General features: G+C 45.4%; 1 protein-coding gene across 3 annotated transcripts in view; it reads left to right on the top strand.

Moving 5' to 3' along the window:
* Positions 1–18,687, top strand: part of LOC111980428 (uncharacterized) — an 84,434-nt gene that overhangs the window by 30,276 nt on the left and 35,471 nt on the right. For all 3 annotated transcript variants that reach the window (XM_070449370.1, XM_024011160.2, XM_070449371.1), the window contains exons 4-8: positions 7,970–11,393; positions 11,520–11,564; positions 12,783–12,898; positions 16,996–17,155; positions 17,704–17,843. In XM_070449370.1, the coding sequence (XP_070305471.1) occupies positions 7,970–11,393; positions 11,520–11,564; positions 12,783–12,898; positions 16,996–17,155; positions 17,704–17,843 (3,885 nt within the window). The remainder of the gene's footprint in view (positions 1–7,969; positions 11,394–11,519; positions 11,565–12,782; positions 12,899–16,995; positions 17,156–17,703; positions 17,844–18,687) is intronic.

Here is an 18,687-nt window from a genome sequence, read left to right as displayed (position 1 = left end):
GTAAACAACTGTTGGAATAATTACTTGTGTCATGCACCTAACCGACTTGCCAAAACAGTAGTTTGTTAGCAAGAAACTTGTGGAGTGGTTGAAAAACGAGTTTTAATGACTCCAACCTAAGTGTATGTAAACTTCCGACTTCAACTGTATAAAGCCCTTTTACAAAAAGTCCCACTGTACCAAACATCATTACTAAACTTTACACATATGATTTACCACACCCGGTCTCAGGAATTACTAACTCTGGAAATTCCTTTTGTCTCTAATGAGTTAGGTAAATCAGCTTTTAGTTGTCTTGCACCTTATTTTTTGGAATAATCTTTAAAATGTTCTTAAATTTGATRTAGGGCAGGGTTCCCCAACTCGCGGCCAAATTTGGCCCGTAGGTGGTTTATTTTGGCCCCCCAAGGTTTCTGACCTCCCCAACAACAACAAAAAATTGTTGGACATTAAAAAAACTGTAAAAACATTAGGAAATCAGCACCAAGTGATTTCTATTTGGGAAATCTGTTCCCAAGTAGTTCCACGCATATTAGAGGGACACGTGATCATATCCAAATGTAAGCAAAGTTTGAAGTTATTATGTTTTAGTCAAATATTATATCTGTTTGGGCTTCTTGTGGTCAATTTGCAGTCTACAAATTATTTGTAATTATGTTCCGGCCCCGACCATCCTCTCAAAGAAAAGAACGGCCTGTGGCTGAATCTAGTTGTTGACCCCTGCTCTAGGGCAATTCAGAAAGCTGATTGAGGACCTTATTACTGATAAATGTGTTCGTTTTTTATGACCTTGTTTTAGTTTCTGCTTGCATTTTGTATTTATATATTTTTTTAAAGCCRCGGCTTTTGTGGCGCGATGGGTAACGATGCTTCAAGGGTGACTGTTGTCGATGTGTGCAGTGGGTCCCTGGTTCAAGCCCAGGTAGGGGCGAGGAGATGGACGGAAGCAATACTGTTACATGTGTCAATGACAACTCGTAAATGATGGTTATGAAATAAACCAAAACTTGTTTCCTACAAGTGTAGCTGGTTGTGAACTCTCCTAACAACGTTTCCACCCCGAGAATAAAAATTATAAATGACTGTAGGCCTAATTAATTTACAGAAATTAATGTATCCAAATAACGGGGATTAACAGTACATTTACTACTGGTAACCTATGTAATGGAGAACTGATACAAAGAATCAATCAAAGGGCAAACAATATACACAATACATTTTTTATTGAACCTTTATTTAACTAGGCAAGTCATTTAAGAACACATTCTTATTTACAATGACGGCCTAGAAACGGTGGGTTAACTGCCTTGTTCAGGGTCAGAACGACAGATTTTTACCTTGTCAGCTCAGGGATTCAATCTTGCAAACCTAACGGTTAACTAGTCAACGCGCTCTAACCACCTGCCTCACGAGGAGCCCGCCTGTTACGCGAATGCAGTAAGAAGCCAATGTAAGTTGCTAGCTAGCATTAAACTTATCTTATAAAAAACAATCAATCATAATCACAGTTATAACTACACATGGTTGATGATATTACTAGTTTATCTAGCGTGTCCTGCGTTGCATATATCGATGCAGTGCGCATTCGCGAAAAAGGACTGTCGTTGCCTCAACGTGTACCTAACCATAAACATCAATGCCTTTCTTAAATCAATACACGGAGTATATATTTTTAAACCTGCATACTTAGCTAAAAGAAATCCAGGTTAGCAGGCAATATTAACCAGGTGAAATTGTGTCACTTTTTTTGCGTTCATTGCACGCAGAGTCAGAGTATATGCAACAGTTTGGGCCGCCTGGCTCATTGCGAACTAATTTGCCAGAATTTTACGTAATTATGACATAACATTGAAGGTTGTGCAATGTAACAGGAATATTTAGACTTATGGATGCCACCCATTAGATAAAAATACGTAACGGTTCCGTATTTCACTGAAAGAATGAACTTTTTGTTTTCGAGATGATAGTTTCCGGATTCAACCATATTAATGACCTAAGGCTTCGTATTTCTGTGTGTTATTATGTTATAATTAAGTCTATGATTTGATAGAGCAGTCTGACTGAGCGATGGTAGGCACCAGCAGGCTCGTAAGCATTCATTCAAAYRGCACTTTYGTGYGTTTTGCCAGCAGCTCTTTGCAATGCTTCAAGCATTGCGCTGTKTATGACTTCAAGCCTATCAACTCCCGAGATTAGGCTGGTGTAACCGATGTGAAATGGCTAGCTAGTTAGCGGGGTGCGCGCTAATAGCGTTTCAAACGTCACTCGCTCTGAGACTTGAAGTAGTTGTTCCCCTTGCTCTGCATGGGTAACGCTGCTTCGAGGGTGGCTGTTGTCGATGTGTTCCTGGTTCGTGCCCAGGGAGAGGGATGGAAGCTATACTGAATTAAACATTTCCCGGTCACCCTGACACACACACACACACACACACACCTGGCCCCTAAGCTCGTTATCAAACACTATTAGGTATGCAAAACTATACCGCCAACCACTGCACTATTACATTTTCCACACCACACAGTATGTGTGAAAGTGACGGCTTATCGCATATTGAACAAATCCAGGCATTAGGTGCCCATTGAAATGCATTAGCCTGTTGATTTCAATATGGATGGACAGCAAGGCAGATGGATGGTCTGAGATACTGTATCCTCCACAGATGGTGTGTAATGGGAGACTGTGAGACACAGAGGCCCTGCGGTCCACAGGCAGTTCTGTTCGGTTCTGCCCCCTGTTATGGAATAGAGATGAAAGCAGTAGTCAGACTGTGACAGTAAGGAATAAGCAGAAAGACACCATGACCTCTGCAGAAGAGAAGGAGTGTGGGAAATGGAGTGAAGGAGTGTGGGAAGTGGAGTGAAGAAGAGAAGTAGTGTGGGAAGTGGAGTGAAGAAGAGAAGGAGTGTGGAAAGTGGAGTGAAGAAGAGAAGGAGTGTGGGAAGTGGAGTGAAGAAGAGAAGGAGTGTGGGAAGTGGAGTGAAGAAGAGAAGGAGTGTGGGAAGTGAGTGGAAGAAGGAAGGAGTGTGGGAAGTGGAGTGAAGAAGAGAAGGAGTGTGGGAAGTGGAGTGAAGAAGAGAAGGAGTGTGGGAAGTGGAGTGAAGAAGAGAAGGAGTGTGCGCAGGGAGCTGGGGGAGAATGGGGGAAAAATCACAGAGGAATGCGAGAGTCATGATAAGAAAATACATTTGAAATGCAAAATAACAAACAAACTGTGGAGTCAGGACATTTGGCTGCCTGGGTGAGACCCACTTGATTAGTATACTCCCTAGATGATCTGTAGATGCTCGTTATCAACAAACTATCAGTTTCATTTCTTAATATCATTTGCAATTCTGTTGATGTCAATAAATACATTCACAACTATCTTCATAAGTTATCCCAGTGGCTGTAGTTTCTGCATGTGCAGCTGATAAACTGATGTAGAGGTGTGCACAGGACTGATTTCTTCATACTGCCTGCCCGTTCCCACTGGCTTTTTGTCCGGGTCTCCCACCCGCTCCCACAAGAACATGTCCCGAACCTGACCGATGTCCYGCAAATGTTATTTTAGGCTTATGCGACGCAGCTCACTTGGCAGCCATGGTCCCACCAAATTTTGCGCCCTATAGGTAATATCAAAATGCGCAAAAATAACCTACGAAATATGTCAAATTTCCAGAGATTCTCACATGGCCCATTATATTAGTCTCTCAATATTACTGGGCTATATCAGCCAATATGCTAGACTTAGTTTGAAGAGAGCAGAGTTGGAGCGAGAGCAGACACTTGTACTTTCTTTTGAGCTACGTTTTGCTAMGTTTTGCATACCTTTTAGGAGCGGGGCGATTTTCAGACTGAGACAAAAATGGGTGATCAATATGTATTTCAAGGCAATGTAATAAACTATAGCCTAATCATATCTAGGAATTTYATTTCCTTAGAAAGATAACTGCCCCGCCCATCCAGAGCCTAGAACAGGGATCATCAACTAGATTCAGCCGCYGGCCTATTTTCTTTCTTGAGCAGATGATCGGGGGGCCAAAACATGTTTACAAATAGTTTGTAGACTACAAATTGACAAACAGATATAATATTTGACTAAAACATAATCATTTCAAACCTTGCTTACATTTGGATATGATCTGTCTCTCTAATATATGTGTAAAAACTTGAACAGATTTCCCAAATTAAAATCACTTGGAGCTATTTCCTGGTGTTTTTGCAGTTTTTTATGCCCAACAAAGAAACTTTTTTCTTCTYCTATGTAATATTTTTTGTTGTTGCTCAGAATAATTGGGGGGCCAAATAAAACCACATGAGGGCCAAATTTGGGCCGCGAGTTGGGRAACTCTGGCCTATAGCCTACTCTATTTAATTGATACCACATACCTATTCCTGCACSCCCAACTAGGAGAGGAGAGGTAGGCTACTGAACTTGAAGCAGCAATAAGGATGAGAGCAWACACTTGCACTTTCTCTTGAGCTACATTTTGCATAGGTTTAGGCTTGGGCGGTATCCAGATTGTCATACCTTCATACCAGCACTGAACACAAGGGACGCTATTTTCAAACCCCACTGAGCCTTTTTAATCCGAAGGTTAGCAATACTAACAAGTACATGTMAAATCCCATAGAAAATGCTAACCAAATGCTATCAAGTGCATTGCGAACTTTTTATACAGTCTCTGACCTAAAGTATTTGCAGGACAGACATCCCAGCTCTTAAAGTTCTACAAGTAACAAAAAAATGCTACTCACATTTTGCTGCACGCACCAAACAAATATTAGGAAGAGAAAAAGAAAGAGGTGTGTAGAGTGAGAGAGGGACGAGATAGATCGTCAGAATTGTCATTGAAGGTGAAGCTGCATTTCACTTGCTGGGTGAAGAAGTAGGCCAAACAACAATTATATTCATAGCACAGCAATTAACTACAGGAGAGTGGAGTAGCCACTCAGACGGCTGGGGCTGACGCTGGGGAACCAAATGAAATGAAAATAAATTAAATSGAGGATGTCGAGTTTTGTCCTGCAGGGATGTAAGAAGGGAAATGTAACAGCRAGGTTTGCAGAGGAGGGAAACATCTGAGTGCAAAAAGGAAATAAAGAACGCCACTTGATTAAATAGGGGATTGGAAAGCACTGTCTGRGCCAATAGTTATCAAACACCAGTGGATTCTCCTCATCGCACATACGCAATGTCCATGAGCTASAAATAGAATGAGAGATGAAAGGGAGAGAGTGGGCGCGAGCGAGAGGGAAAGAGAGGGAGAGGAAGAGATCGTTTTTCTCGGAGGGGGAGCTGCTGTTTGAGATAAGCCACCGGCCGATAACTAAAGACAGACCACAGCAGACCAGAGAACCCACAGCGTACAYACACGCACGCACACACCAAARGACATGCAGCATCGAGTCCGCAGACAGCATACCAGACATTCACACCACAGTCCATACACCATTGAATCCACAGACACGACACACCATGAAGGACACCCATGTATACTTGTGTCATGAAGGCATGTTAACTTTATMTAGCTGCTACTGAAGGTCATTTCAACATTCCTACATAGTATGCCATATTTGTGAGCTGAAAATCACTGAAACTGAGGGGGAAACATTTCATTGCAATGTTTCACACTCATTCTGGCAACTATGCTATGCTATACATGTTGTAGATGCTGACCTTTGATTGAATATGAATGTTTTGTGTCACCTCACCTCAAGACTCAAAACACAAGAGCAGTTGACTTCTGAAAGTTGAGCATGACTTTGAAAGTCTTGTTACTGCAGGAGATGAACTAGTAGCTTATTTAGAAGCTTATTTTAGAGCACAAATCTTACAGGGCTACATTCTTTGACATTGGTTTCTTGTGATTCCGCCAGTTCTGTCATTGAGTCATGGTAATATGTAGGCTGGGTGTGTGTTCAGGAAGCCAGAGAGCGCAGGATAATTGTCCAGTGCAGGCTAGGGTGCCTGGTTATTGTGTGTGTGGGTGGGTGGGTGGGGGCGTCTGGCTCTAGCTAAGCCCTCCTGGCAGCCAGTCAGTTACTGGTGCTAAGTCAGGGTGGGGAGGCTATGCATGGAAACACAGGAATCTTGATCCTTTGACACTAGAGCGTGCTTACGTGCTCACACACACACACTGTCGTTAGACTGATTCATACAGCACAGCATGTAGAGGGGAAATGTTTGTAATGATTCGTCCCTGTGCGCCCGAGATGCTGGCAGGAAGAGCATCACTGGTTGGAATGGTTTCAGCCATTTGGCTGGGGAGCAGGAAGTGTGAGCATGGCTCATTTGCACGAATGAGCCAGCCTGGTTTCCATTCTCGACACTGATTAGCGCTTCGATATCCCTCTGCACTCTACAGACCACAGATCCATTTCAATATGAAGCCGCACAGTCATTGGAAAACGCGTTGCAGTCTAGTGGCTTGAGCGGTTCACGCCCTTTAACAAGTGTGACAACTGTCATTTTCCAAAAGGAAAAGTAAATGTACATGGTAGAATTTTACATTAAATATACTGCTGGTCAAATAAAGACAGTGTCATGTTTTTGGCTCAAAGTATCCACTCCTCCCATGCCACACAGCTCATCCTACACACTGTGACTTAATACAACGTCTAGAAGAGTAATCTATCTGGGCTCCTGTCTATGATGCGTCAAACTAAGCCACAGTTTGTACACGGTGTCCTGTGGGGAGCTGTCACGATACACTGCTGCTCCTGGGGCCTTGGAGTCTGAAAGCTGACAGCCATCAAGACAACGCTACAGACAAACAATCAGCTACTCATCAATGTACTGTATTTATAGTCCTCTTGAGAATCCAATCAGACCTTGTTGTTGTTATACCAAAGGCTTTTTTTGAGCTGGAGAAGAACTGATAGTGAAGAATAGAGCTACAAGGAAATATCTATAAATAAGTATCTATAAATAATAATATATTTATTCGAACTCGCTGCAATGGGGTTTCTTATTTTCATTCTGTAGAAGGACCCACTGAAGTGATTTATTGTGACAAGATCTTTGCGGCCATAAACCTCATTCATTTTTTTTAGTTGCGGGGGTAACATCATGAAAACATGACTCAAATCAACCAAAATCACCTCATCACCTCATGACTCAGGCTGACTCATCCAATAAGTTGAACTCTAAAACGTAATACCAGCCTGCTGTTTTTGTTGACATTGATTATATAGTTAATCTCAGATACATTTTGTATTATCCAAGCCACTGTCATCTTTATTTAGGTTGACATTGATTATATAGTTCATCTCAGATACATTTTGTATTATCCAAGCCACTGTCACTCCTTTTGAGATGACTAGTTTACTTTGTGGGAGATACCTGCATCTATCTCCCCAGTAGTTTTCTTCTCTCACACCAACACAGGCAGCAATCAATTTAAAAAACAAAACAAAGCCAAGCGCTAATGTTAGTGTATCAGTTGAACACCATCTGGGTGAGTTGGGGTTGGGGTGAGGACCAGCTGTGAGCTACTTTGTACTAAAGAGGGTGGGGAGGTCATTGTAAAAGCTGTAATTATTTGATGTGTGTTTCCAGGCAGGGAAGCTAATTGAAAACACTGAGCACAATTGTGTTTGGAAGGTAAAAGCCTTGAAAAATGCCTTTTCCCCCTGAACACCATTATTATCTTTTTTGAAGCATTGTACTATTTGATTTCTCATCAAGCCCTTTGAAGGATTAAGATGGGGGAGGTGAAGGCAACAGATAAGGTGCTGGTTGTGGGGGTGTCAAAGCTGGTAGATCTATGCATTGTCCTGGGGCATGCCGTAGSTTTGTCCAGTAGCTGTCGATGAATATTTTATGAGGATGTTCTTGAACTGCTGTATGAGTGGCTGCTTTTTACACACACTGCTTATATGCATGAATCACCCAACCCCCCCTCTCCTCACCCAAAGCAGCACTGGGTGATATGTGTGTCCTTGTCTGTATTGTTATGCACCTTGTTTCTCTGTGCATTATGAATAGAGCCTGGGAGGAGACGCAGACGGAAGGCCACAGGGAAGGATGCRGAGAGGGCGAAGCAGCGGCAGACAGCGGCCCGTTGCGCGAAGGTGAGGCGGAGGTGGAAGAGCATCAGCGGCGGCTGGCCCTGGCCTGTCCGCCTGTGGTGACGTACGGGACGTACCGTGGCCAGAGAGACAGACGCAGGATGATGCAGAGGCACCAGGTGCAGGTGGACTTCCCCATCTCAGAGGGGGATGAGGCCCTGCATGAGAGGGGTTCAACCTCAGGGGGGGAGGGCAGCCCCTTGGTTGGGGTGACACCCTCCACTTTAGAACTCACTATTTCAAAGCAGAGTGACATTCAGACCATATCGACCAATCAGATTAGAGCTCCAACCTCAGAGACCAATGAGAGAGGAGCTTGGACTTCCGAAACAGACTCTGCTGTTTTGGGTCCAACTGGACTTGGCTCTAGTCACATTCCACTAACAACGCAGACAGCAGAAAGGGCTGGGAGTCAAAGTGCCTTCCCTTTACACAGGGAAGGCTGTGTGGCTGGCTCAGTCACAGGCACCCCTCCCCCTCCCGCACCCACAGAGGACTTTGTTGATGCCGGGACTAGTACAGCAGGCAGTGAGACCCACAGTGGGGAGCAGAGCCCTCGGGATAGAATCACTCATGCAGAGATGGCCAACGAGGATACACACAGGGACACAGACAGGGACAGAGACACAGGGCTGAGTGAGCAGACAGAAACCTTATCTGCACACTGTGTCCAGACTGGGTCACCTTCATTAGCTGCTGCGTTGCTCAGGGAGCCGCCAGGCACCGGGGGGACTGCGCAGCACACTCATCTGCCTGCTGCTGTTTCCGATGTCGATGGAAGCCAGCTGGCTCCGCATCCCATTTCACCGTCCGCCTCGCTTGCATCAGCGGACGAAAGCCAGGGACCCATGCCAGCAACTAGGCACTCCGATTCTGGGGATGTACTGGATTCAGGCCCTGGTGCTGGACTGCACTGCTTTGAGTCAGGGGAGGAGGAGGGGGACGTTGGTYCTTCAGACGATCTGTTTGACCAGGCCCTTCATTTGGAGTCTAAAATGATGGTGGATAACATTGTGAGGAATGCTCTAGCTGCCCTGGAGAGAATAGAATCCTCTGAGTTGGAGGGGGACGAAGCGCTCCAGAAGGCCAGTGAGGAGATTTACCTGGTCCTACCCGCAGGACGAGAGGAGGAGGGCATGGAGCAGTCCTTCGAGACGGATAAGCTCCTGGAGGTAAGGCCTTCAGTGAGGGGTGATGACAAACATCCCTCAGCCTTCCCAGCAGAACAGACCCTCTTGTTGAACCCTAACCCTCTGGCGGAGGGCCCCAGGTCTACCCCCTCCTCGGGGTACGAGTCTATCGCAGGCTCGGACACTGACATCAGGAGCAGCCCTGGGCCGGCCTGTGAGAGCAGTGCACCCACCATCTGTGTCTCAGACCACAGGGAGGGAGAACACTGTGCCGAGGTGACCCCAGGCACCGGTCACCAGTTACAGGTCAAAGGTCAACAGCTAATGGATGCTAATGCTAATGAGCATCCACAAGGGGAAGAGGATTCCCAGCCAAACGATGCTATCACGTCTGAATACAGTGGCAATAAGAACCAGGGAGATGTGTTGCCTCGCTTGAGCTGTGCAGTGTCCCACGAGAAACCAGGTATCCATGGTGATGGTGGGGATATTATTCAAATAACGAGAGCGAGTCATGAGTATGAGTCTGTCTCAGAGAAAACAAATGAAAACAAAGATCAGGTGTTCGGCACTTCAGAGGACAATGGTTGTAACGAGATGCTAGGCGTTAAAGAAACACAGGTAGGAGACAGAGTAGTCCACGTAGCCAAAGATGATATTGAAAGCAATATACATAGTCCTAAACAAGATGGTAAGGCTCAATATGGTCCTGTTTCTGTGTCCAATAACTCTGAAAGTCCTAATAAGCTCAACAGCACTCTGAATGACAATACTTCCTTCAGAAACCAAACARCATTTCCTGAGACTGATCTGCTTAGGAAAGGTTCCAAACCTGAAGCTAAGGGCAATTCTGAGACAGACCTTATGTCAGTCAGACCAAAACATGCCCAAAACTCACTACAACCATCTCAAGYCAGACATGCTAAAGGGCTGAGGCCTATTGCCTGTATAACTCTTCATGATGAAGGCCAAGAGAGCGGTGCTGAAATAACACTGAATGTTCCTCAGACTGAGACCAATGGGCCGAATGGCCCTATGGTCAGTGGGGATCAAGGCTTTGTCCTGGTTGAGACTTACTTAGCCTCTGTAGTCTCAGAGGGCTCTGACTCTGGAGGTGAGGAGGATGGGGCCGACAGCAGACCCACAGGCACCATCTGCATGGACCCTTCTTCCTCAAGGAGACTCCCCAAGGACCTGAGCACCTCAGAGGGCCTTGTGTCTAATTCAGCCCCTGGCTCCGGTAACGAGGRCATGCCACAGAGGAGCTCGGTGAGAGCGTATCGCTGCGATGTCTCTCCGCAGCAGCAGAGTCAGGACTCAGAGACACCAGGACACAGTGGTACAGGTTCAGCAGCTGCAGCTATGGCAGGGTTTCACCAGGACCTGAGCAGCAGGCTAGCTGGGCTCCATGCTACAGGGGCTACCGGAGGCCGGAGAGCCCCAGCCCTGGAACCTCTCCCCCCCCTCCTCCCAGTCCCCCAGCTTGCCTTCCACGACATGGAGGCGAGCAGTTTCTCCATTATCGATGAGGAAGAGGAGACTGATGCCGTGTTTGTCAATGACACAGGCCCCATGCTGAGCCCCACGGCGCGGCGGGCCAAGGCCTACCCCTTCTCTCTGTCGCCCATCGTGGAGGAAGACAGTCTCCGCAGCGAGGGAGCGATGGAGGGGGGCCTGTCGCGGGATGACAGGGGACTCATGGTGCCACCAGCCACAGAGGAGCTGAGGAGTCTGAGCGGAGGTGTGGGGATGGAGCAGTTAGCCTCGTCCTCCTCTCTGTCCATCCTGTCCCTGCTGCAGTCGGTCAGCGAGCGCCTGCAGTCCAGTGGCTACTCCGACACGGACGCAGACTCAGAGGAGCCCTCCACCCCTCCTCTACGGCGGCCACTATGGGACTTCTTTAACAGTGGCCAGGCGGAGGGTGAGGAGGGGGATGGCCAGGGAATGGATGAGGACCAAAGCAGCAAGCAGGAGGGCCCAGGCTCTCTGACACTTCCTACTGGTCCATTCACTATGGGCCCTCGAGAAGGGGATCCAACGGAGGAYGTGAACAATCTGCCCACCCAAAAGCCTGCAGATTCGCCCATGAATCAGTACTTGAAATCAGCGCAGCCAGTGTTGCCAGAGCCTGATGATGACAACAGTGAACATCATGCCAAACTCATTCCGTGCTTCCATGATAACAAGTGTCCATCCACAGCAACCGACATGGTAGGTTCAACAGCCACTGACATTTCTATTCAACAATTTTATATGAAAGCTCATTATGCAGCCTGACATTAAGAACATTAAGAAGTAATATATGCTAATATTTGACTCCTGTTTATATMATTTTAGGGGGAAAATTGGAGTTGTGGAAAGGTCATCCCAAGGCCTACTCTGGTGAGTTTCCATCTTTTACATGACTAGTACTTTCTCACTGTCACGCTCATTTCTGATCGCATCTAATGACTGTCTTATTGTTTGAGGCAGAAGCCTCCTAATCACTGTGCTGAATAGATTGGAGATGCCAGACTGCCTTTGAGCTGGACAGAACATTTCTCTTCCATTAGCTAATGATACCTCAGGCTATAGAAAGTAGGGCAGCAGCTCTTCTTTTTTTCMGTTTAATCTCTTCCTAAGGCCTGTCATAAATGGAAATGAGATCTCAATTATGCAACTGCCTATTCATTGCTGTTAAACGCTATCCCATCTACTGATGAGGGCTGTAGTTTCTCAGGATCTGTACAAAAGGAGTGAGGGTCTCGYCTATAGCACTCTAATGACAAGTAAAAACCACCTGCAATGCCAGTCTGCATTCCTGTGGTCTAGCACTGTATATGTGGATTGTTTCATCCAAATAAAACAAATCAGGAATGGGTTTTCCCCACAAAACAATTTGTATGCAGTTTTACATAGATTATGAAGTTTATAGGCTCACAACACAGGCAGTGAACAGAGCGCTGGGTGCCAAGGATTTTGTCTGCATTGTTGTTTCACACAATCACTGATGGAATTGCCTTGCAACCACACAACCAAGCTTTTCTGTTCTGTTTTCCGTGGTGAGAAAGTACTTGTTTTTAAGGATGAAACAAAGGGAGCAAACTATCAAGACTTGGAATGAAGCAGTATTAAATCAGGCAGAGTCTTGTAGGCTGGTACGATTAACGGATGAAGAAACACCGTGTGTTAATTCTAGAAGAGGCCGTGTTTTATAATGACTGCTTGGGGTAGCTCGTGGGCTGGTTGGGGGATTAAGGKCCTCTCTCCCTTTTCCTCATCAGAACTAAGTCTAGTGGTCTCAGGYGTAGTCAGTCAGCACCGGGCTCCATTCTGGAAACCCTTCCCCTCAAGCTTTTGAAACCTGACWGTGTTGACACGCACCTAGCTTATCATGAAAACAACACCAAACYGCCACAGTTCAGTTGTCACTCGAATATGATGAAACTTTGAAAAAGCATGACTTTGAATTATTGTTTGTTTCCCCTGTATTGAGTCAATAAGTCAAACTCTGTTTAAAGATCATTTGCGGAGGTTGACTGTCAGACTGCGTCTATTTTACAATATAGCCCACATGTTACTCTCTACATTTTCCGAATGACTTCCTCTCTGTTTCTTCAGATGAACATCTATGATGGTGTGACATTCTCTGGGGAGAGGCGGACGATCCACGCAGACCAGGAGGATTCTGGRATGGTGTTTCCACAGGGTGCCTCTGTGCGAGTCTTGGGAGGATGGTAAGAGGACCTTTAGAGCAAGTGGACTTCTTTTAAGGTTGCTCACTCCTAAAAGAGGAAGGATGCTCTTTATGAAGTTGTATATACATCTTTGAATGACCCAACAGTCTAGGCKTCCAGAAGTGTTTCTGTCGGATCAAGGCCTAGAGTTTGGTGAAGCAGGTAGTTGAAAATCTGTCAAACTTGATTAAGTCCCCTGTAAAATAGCCCACCTGGTTCAGAAGGAGCCAGCCCTTCTGTAGCATCATCCTCTGCTTTGGGCTAATACCCCTGTCTCATCCATTCCCTACCTGACTCATGCACTCTCACTGAAAAATAGCCTTATTATTACTGAACATGAGGCTTAGGAAGTGTAGCTTATGTCAAATCAGAACATTTAGTTTAAACCGTGATTGATTCCTCTGAGCCCCCATATTTTCCTTCCCACTGTGTGTGTGTGTGTGTGGGGGGGGGGGGTAATCTCCTGGGCTGGTGGTGATTGGGTAATTTATCGCTTTTCGCTCCCATTGATAGACCTGTGTGTTGATTAATCTACCCTCTCAAGACCTTCTTTTAATGTGATACATGTTCCATCATGCCACAAGCCAATCACATTGTGAATCATAAGGGTTGCGTAATAAGCCACACAAACACTGCCGTCACTGCACTGGTGCGGTGGTGCGCCGATGCTAAGTTTAATATAGGAAAAACACTGTACATCAATGTACTATCAGCTCCATATCATCTTACTACTGCAGTTGGAAAAAGACGGTGCTTCCATTTATATTTCATGATGGAAAAGCTAAAAAGCATTGCCTAAAAAACAGTGCCTTCGGAAAGTATTCAGACACCTTCCACATTTTGTTACGTTACAGCCTTATTCTAAAATTGATTAAATTGCTTTTTTCCCTCATCAATTTACACATAATACCCCATAATGACTAAGCAAAAACAGCAATTTTTGCAAAWGTATTACCAATAAAAAACAGAAATATCACATTTGCATAAGTATTCAGACCCATTACTCAGTACTTTGTTGAAGCACCTTTGGCAGCGATTACAGTATTGAGTCTTGAGTATGACGCTACAAGCTTGGCACACCTGTATTTGGGGAGTTTCTCCCATTCTTCTCTGCAGATCCTCTCAAACTCTGTCAGGTTGGATGGGGAGTGTTGCTGCACAGCTATTTTCAGGTYTCTCCAGAGATGTTCGATACGGTTCAAGTCTGKACTCTGGCTGGGCCACTCAAGGACATTCAGAGACTTGTCCCGAAGCCACTCCTGCGTTGTCTTGGCCATGTGCTTAGGGTCATTGTCCTATTGGAAGGTGAACCTTCGCCCCAGTCTGAGGTYCTGAGTGCTCTGGAGCAGGTTTTCATGTTCCGTTCATCTTTCCCTCGATCCTGACTAGTCTTCCAGTTCCTGCTGCTGAAAAACATCCCCGCAGCGTGATGCTGTCTCCATCATGCTTCATCGTAGAGATGGTGSCAGGTTTCCTCCAGACGTGATGCTTGGCATTCAGGCCAAAGAGTTCAATCTTGGTTTCATCAGACCAGAGAATCTTGTTTCTCATGGTCTGAGTGTCTTTAGGTGCCTTTTGGCAAACTCCAAGTGGGCTGTCATGGGCCTTTTACTGAGGAGTGGCTTCCGCCTAGGCACTCTACCATAAAGGCCTGATTGGTGGAGTGCTGCAGAGATGGTTGTCCTTCTGGAAGTTTCTCCCAACTCCACAGAGGAACTCTAGAGCTCTGTCAGAGTGACCATCGAGTTCTTGGTCACCTCCCYGACTAAGGCCCTCCCCTGATTGCTCAGTTTGGCCGGGCTGCCAGCTCTAGGAAGAKCCTCGGCGGTTCCCAACTTCTTTCATTTAAGAATGATGGAGGCYACTGTGTTCTTGGGGACCTTCAATTCTGCAGAAATGTTTTGGTGCCCTTCCCCAGATCTATGCCTCGGCACAATTCTGTCTCRGAGCTCTACGGACAATTCCTTCAACCTCATGGCTTGGTTTTGCTCTGACATGCACTGTMAACTGTGGGACCTTATATAGACAGATGTGTGCTTTTACAAATCATATCCAATCAATTGAATTTACCACAGTTGAAYTCCAATCAAGTTGTAGAAACATCTCAAGGATTATCAATGGAAAAGGATGCACCTGAGCTAAATTTCGAGTCTCATAGCAAAAGGTCTGAATACTTATTTAAGTAAGGTATTTCTGTTTATACATTTTAATACATTTGCAAAAAAAAGTTTTCACTTTGTCTTTAYGGGGTATTGTGTGTAGATTACTGAGGATTTTAAAAAATGTAATCCATTTTAGAATAAGGCTGTAACGTAACAAAATGTGGAAAAAGTAAAAGGGTCTGAATACTTTCCGAAGGCACTGTATACTAGCAATAAGTTTAGTTGTTAATATTCATATCATGCCGCACTAGGTTTAACTAATGCACATGACAGTAAGTCTCTGTGCCTCTCTGCCTGAGGCAGAGCAGGTTTACATACAGAGAAGCCTGGTAGATGTGTGCAATGCTGTAAGACTCTACTCATATTTAATGGATGCAGAACGAGAAACCTTCAGTCTTGCAAACATGTTCTGCCGCCGTGTGCTTTTTGTCAAACGACTCACGCAAAGGCAGGCTCACTCGACTCTGCGCGCCATCACTAGTGAAAGTTTGGTGCCTTACGCAACATCTCATACTTAATGAATGGGCCCACCTTCCATTTGTGTACTAGTACGTTGGCTCAGCCCCCCTTTCCCTAGTCCTGTTGTATTATTTACACCAAACCGTCATTCCCGAACATAAAGTGGGAAAGGCAAAGCAGCTTTCAGACCATGTGAGTGGGAGCTCTCTCCCCTGTCCACAAGAGTGGTGGAGAGAAAGAAAGCGAGTCACGTTGCAGCTTCATTGTTGTGCTTGTGTGTGTTCTCCCCCATCCACTTCTCGGGTTAACCAACCGACTGGCGTCCCATTGTTCCCTCTACGGTCCACAGAGGAAGTAATGTGTACGACCGCTCCGTTCTTCCCCAACTAGTTTTGATTTGCAGTACAAGAGCTACTTTACAAGTTGACTTATTCAAGTTCAACAGATTCTCAACTACCTGACCCAGCAAACTCCTAGCGGTTCTTACAGAACCCCTTCTGGACACCCAGATTGTTGGTCATTCAAAGTTTTGAATTCAGTTCAAGTTCATCAGTGAAGGCGTGAGCCACAAATGGTTTCTCCTACATGCTAGTTATGAGGGATTTTACTTTCTCGTGAGATGCTTCCTCCTTGGGCTTCAACCCAGCAGCCTATCCTATCAGGAGCTATTGATCTCTGTCTCTCATGGTGGATGTATAATCAGTGAAAGCAGCCTAAGCCTTTTAGGAGAACCCTGTCTGTCTGAGTCAATATAGACAGATTCCTACCGCTTCAAAGCAGTTCCTGACCATCCACATAGATTATTTATGGAAGGGGGCAATGATTAACATGGGGAAAAGTCCCTGGAAATACTTGTTTATGGGCTACTGGCGACACAAACACACACACACACACAATAGTGTTGTTTACACTGCACACATCACACCGCTGTGTTATTTTCAGAATCCACAATATTTGTTGACTTGGCAAGTTTAACCCCAGATAAAAGGCAGTGTTCTGGTCAAGTCTCAGCAGGGATATTGAACTATTGAAGGACTCTGCTTGGTTTCCCCATGCCCCCTACTGTGAGCTGTGGGCCTGTYGTTCAGGGGCATGAGTAAGCAGCTTTTAATATTTCAACAGAAGAAAAAAAACATTTGTGATTGCCAGATTGATTTCCATTAGTGTCAGCACAGTGCTGTAATCTTCTCTTCGACGTGTAACTTTAATCACCAGCTGTTGTTGTGTTGGGTGTGTGTCTGTACTGGTAGGGTGTGAAGGGGGGTCTTTGAATTCTAGGTCCTGTCACCAAGGTTTCCATGGCAATGCCCCTGCTCTGTTTGTGTGTGCTCTGTGTGGTCAGTTGGTGGCTGGCTTCTCTTTTTGTGCTTAATGGGTGAGAGAGAATGAGAGTGTGAGTGCGTGTGTGTGTGTGTGTGAGAGAGAGAGAGTGAGATTGAAGTGGGTGCTCACACAGTGTGTGTGTGTGTGTCGTAGCTGGCTGCTGTACCGGGAGCCAGGGTTCCAGGGTCCCTGGGTGCTACTGGAGGAAGGGGAGACGGTACTGAGCCACCAACCAGGCCAGCAGCAGGCCAGGCAGGGGATAAAGAACAAGCCCACCAGCATCACCATCGGCTCCATCAGAAGACTAGTAAAAGTGAGTATATTTATTACCATTAAATTACAGTGTCAAGTGCCATTAGTGATTTCCCTCCAACATTTTTATTGGGAGACAATGGTTGCATTATTTACACCTCCCAGTAGCCTCCGGTCCCAGTCAATCATAAATTGTATTAATTAATCCTCTCCGTCTAAATGGCATGGCTTGAATAGGATTTTCTGTAGTTATCAACTAACCTGTCACTGTTACAAATAGAAGAGAGACCAGTTGTAAAGTGAACAGTGTATCCAAGCTGTAGTCTCAAAGGATACAACAGGGGGGGAAATGCCAAAAAGCACAGAGCTGGAAGGACACTGAAGCTTTGGTAGAGKRCCAGGGTCTCTCTGTCTATCCCTYCTTCTTTCATTYTCTCCTCTATTTCTCWGACTTTCTCTCTCTCTCTCACTCTCTTTCTTCCTCTCTATCTTCCCCTCTCAGCCTTAGGCATTATAGTGGGGCCTGATAGAGTAGGATTGATAGAGCGGTGTGTGGAGGAATGTCTCCACATGTTGAGGGAATGCTGTTGTGTCTCTCTCACCGTTCAGGATGACGGCATTCCAGAAATTCATCTGCTTCCGATCGGAGCGCCAGGAGGAGCCACGGAGCATCTCCACTCGAAAGCGGACATCTTGGGAACACGTGGTGGACCTATCCACCTGTCAAACCTGACTGTCAAGTCTGGCTGGTGAGGAGCCCTATCCTATTCCTAGCCTGTTAGTGGTATCTGTAACTGTGTAGAGGAACTCACTGCCATTGTGTGAGAGAGAGCTTCAGTAGCTAAGGCTATATAGACTCAAATAGGAAGCGCCATCATTGCTAAAACAACGGGGGAAATTACTCATTGAGAAGACGTGTCCTTGCCAACCGGCGTCTATATTGTTTCTACTGAATTTGGGTGGATTGTTCTCTGCTGGGTCATTGAGCTCCAGCTGCTAGCATGCACCTGCTAGGAAAGTCAATTTCCTGCTCAAAGTGTTTATAAAGCACAAACATTGGGTATTACAGGAATGTTTAAGAGAATAGGGTGCTATTATATAAGTAGAAGTGACGCCCTGTCCAGTTCAGGAATGAACACTTAGAAAGGAAGTTTTCGCATGACCCACTTCAGGGTGGAGGTAGTGAGGTAGCCTAGTTATTGAGGTAATTCCTCAATAAAGACTCTGTAAAACTTCACAAACACACCCACATTTACGGTAGAAGAAAGGCASATTTAGGATCGGAATATGACTGCCATAGTATGATGCAGCAGCCTCTGATAATTCTGACTGATTGATGAACCAACAACAGCAAACATTAAATGTTTTGGAAGCATGCCAGGATTTACTCCAGGTCATTAGCCGTTTTTACAAGATTTACAAGGTCAACATTGTCTGGCGTCCATTAAAATAGTTATATATTGTTCAACTACCACCTATTGCACGGTCTGCATTGAAGCAGATTGAAATATTACAAGGTCAAGGCATCTTGGTTGTTCCATATCAACAGATTTCCAATACAATATTTTTCAATTTCAAATATATCACAGTCAA

This window comes from Salvelinus sp. IW2-2015, linkage group LG20, assembly GCF_002910315.2.
Source record: "Salvelinus sp. IW2-2015 linkage group LG20, ASM291031v2, whole genome shotgun sequence".
In the NCBI taxonomy this organism is placed as follows: Eukaryota; Metazoa; Chordata; class Actinopteri; order Salmoniformes; family Salmonidae; genus Salvelinus; species Salvelinus sp. IW2-2015.
Note: the sequence above shows the minus strand (reverse complement) of the source record. Positions and strands in the feature narration are given on the sequence as shown.